The 3,052-nt window shown below is 48.6% G+C and overlaps 1 protein-coding gene across 1 annotated transcript; it reads right to left on the reverse strand.

The window, feature by feature from the left end:
* Positions 1–397: 397 nt before the first annotated feature.
* On the reverse strand, positions 398–1,066 carry LOC138880779 (uncharacterized). Its single transcript, XM_070160955.1, has one exon. It carries the CDS (start codon positions 1,064–1,066, stop codon positions 398–400), a length of 669 nt encoding a protein of 222 aa, XP_070017056.1.
* Positions 1,067–3,052: the final 1,986 nt, after the last annotated feature.

Consider the following 3,052-nt stretch of genomic DNA (forward strand, 5'->3'; position numbering starts at 1 on the left):
AACCAGAACTCAAACTTCGAGAACTTAGCATATAACTGACTACCCTTCAGAGTCTGAAGAACCACTCTAAGGTGTTGCTCGTGCTCCTTTGGCTGCGGGAATATATCAGGATATCATCAATAAAGACTATCACGAACAAGTCCAAATAAGGCCTGAACACTCGGCTCATCAACTCCATAAACGTTGTTGGGGAATTGGTCAACCCGAATGACATAACCACGAAATGCCCGTACCGAGTGCAGAAAGCTGTTTTAGGGACATCGGATGCCCTAATTCTCAACTAGTGGTAGCCAGATCTCAAGTTAATCTTTGAAAATACCTTGGAACCCTAAAGTTAATCGAACAAATCATCAATCCTCGGTAGTGGATACTTATTCTTAATTGTAACCATGTTCAATTACCGGTAATCAATGCATATTCTCATCGAACCATCCTTTTTCTTTACAAACAAAACCGGCGCACCCCAAGGCGAAATGCTGGGTCTAATGAAACCCTTCTCAAGCAAATCCTGCAACTGTTCCTTTAACTCTTTCAAATCCGGCGGGTCCATACGATATGGCGGAATAGAAATGGGCTGAGTGCCCAGAGCCAGATCAATGCAGAAATCAATATCCCGGTTGGGTGGCATCCCCGACAGGTCTGAAGGGAAAACCTCAGGAAACTCACGAACCATGGGCACAGAATTAATATAGGAAACCACAGCACTGAAGTCACGAACATAAGCCAAATATGCCAAACACCCCTTCTCGACCATACGCCGAGCCTTCACATACAAAATAACACTTCGGGTAGAATGACCAGGAGTCCCTCTCCACTCTAAATGGGGCAAACCCGGTAAGTCTAAGGTCACAGTCTTAGCATCGCAATCCAAGATAGCATGGTACAGTGATAACCAATCCATTCCCAATATAACATCGAAGTCGACCATGTCTAAAAGCAACAAATCAACACGGGTCTCAAAACCCCCAAACACTACAATACAAAAACGATGAACTCGGTCGACCACAATAGAATCACCCACCGGTGTAGACACATAAACAGGAATACTCAATGAATCACTAGGCATGACCAGGGACGGGGCAAAATAAGATGACACGTACGAATACGTAGACCCTGGATCAAATAGCACTGAAGCATCTCTATCACAAACCAGTATAGTATCTGTAATGACTACATCTGAAGACTCAGCCTCGGGCCTAGCTGGAAGTGCATAACATCGGGGCTGGGCCCCACCACCCTGAACTGCCTCTCTGGGACGGCCTACTGTTGGTTGGCCTCCACCTCTGGCGGCTTGAGTTCCACCTCTAGGACCTCTATCTCCACCTCTAACACCTCTGCCCCTGCCTCTAGCTGGCTGGGCAGGTTGTGGACATCTGGTGCCTGTACCATAGCACGAGAACCCTAATATGGAGAACTGCTCGAAGCTCGAGGGTAATACCTAGCAATGTGCCTCGTGTCGCCACAAGTAAAACAAGCCCTCAGTTGCTGGGGCTGATAACCCTAGAAACTCTGAAGCGGCGGTGCACTGATAGGTGTTGATGGTGCACTATAAGGCTGCTGATCAGAATAGTGCGTCTGAGAACCACGACCACCTGAAGTACCATGGGAGACCTGAAGAGCTAATTGAAAGGGCCTAGGAGGATGGCCTCTACCATATGAATCTCTACCTCCAGATGAGGTACCACTGAATCTACCTGAATGACAGGGCCGCTTATCCGACCCATGACCACCTCTCTATGACAGAACCATCTCAACTCTGCGGGCCACATTGGCTGCCTCCTGAAATGTAATCTCACTCACAGTCTCTTTGTCCATCTGAAGATGAATCGGCTGAATAAGACCATCAATAAATCTCCTCACCCTCTCTCTCTCGGTGGGGAGCATGACAAGAGCATGGCGAGCTAGATCGATGAACCTGGTCTCATACTAAGTGACAGTCATGGAACCCTGCTAAAGGTGCTCAAACTGCCTCTGATAGGCTTCTCTCTGCGTCATAGGGAGAAATTTCTCTAGAAACAACACTGAAAACTACTCCCATATCAAAGATGGAAATCCGGCTGGTTTCTCTAAGCAATAATCCCTCCACCAAGTCTTGGCGGATTCAGATAAGCGAAATGCAGCAAAATCGACCCCATTGGTCTCAACAATGCCCATGTTCCTGAGAACCTCGTGGCAGCTGTATAGGAAATCCTGGGGATCCTCAGAAGGAGCTCCGCTGAAAGTAGTAGTGAAGAGCTTGGTAAATTTATCCAGTTTCCACAAAGCATCGGCGGACATAGCCGCTCCATCGCCGATATGAGCCACTACACTCGATTGAACTGCCACCGCTGGCTGAACCGCTGGAACCTGAATCTGGGGAGCTACCTGCTCCGGAGTGCGTGTAGTAGGAGTTTGAGCCCCTCCTCCAGCCTGAGAAGTGGCTAGTGCTACAGGAAGCAAACTTGCTTGAGTGACACTCTCCATAAGTCCCACCAATCAAACAAGAGCGTCCTGAAGAACTGGGGTAGTGATAAACCCCTCTAGGACCTGAGCTGGGCCCACCGGAACTGTTGGGGCTGGAACCTCCTCCTCAAAATCAACCTGAGGCTCCGCCACTGGTGCCACTGCTCGGGGCTTAGCTCTACCCCTACCTTGGCCTCTAGCACGACCTCGGCCTCGCTCTCTGCCCCTAGTGGGAGCTGATGTAGGGGGCTCGAGCTGCTGAGCAGTAGATGAGGAAGCGCGTGCTCTCGCCATCTACGAAGAACAGAGTAGAAGTTCAATTAGCATTTGAGGAACAAATCTGTATGACAAGAAAGAACAAAAATGAAGTTTTCCTAACTCGGTAGCCTCTGGGGATAAATACAGACGTCTCCATACCGATCCCTCAGACTCTACTGAGCTTGTCCGTGAGTTGTGAGACCTATGTAACCTAGAGCTCTTATACCAACTTGTCACGACCCGGATTTCCCATCCTCGGGAGTAGTGATGGCGCCTACTAATGAGAGCCAGGCAAGCCAATCCTTAACTGCTTACTTCTTTAACAATTGCTTCTTTTAACAATGATCGACGA

The sequence above is a fragment of the Nicotiana sylvestris genome, chromosome 11 (genome assembly GCF_000393655.2).
Source record: "Nicotiana sylvestris chromosome 11, ASM39365v2, whole genome shotgun sequence".
NCBI classification, from domain to species: domain Eukaryota; kingdom Viridiplantae; phylum Streptophyta; class Magnoliopsida; order Solanales; family Solanaceae; genus Nicotiana; species Nicotiana sylvestris.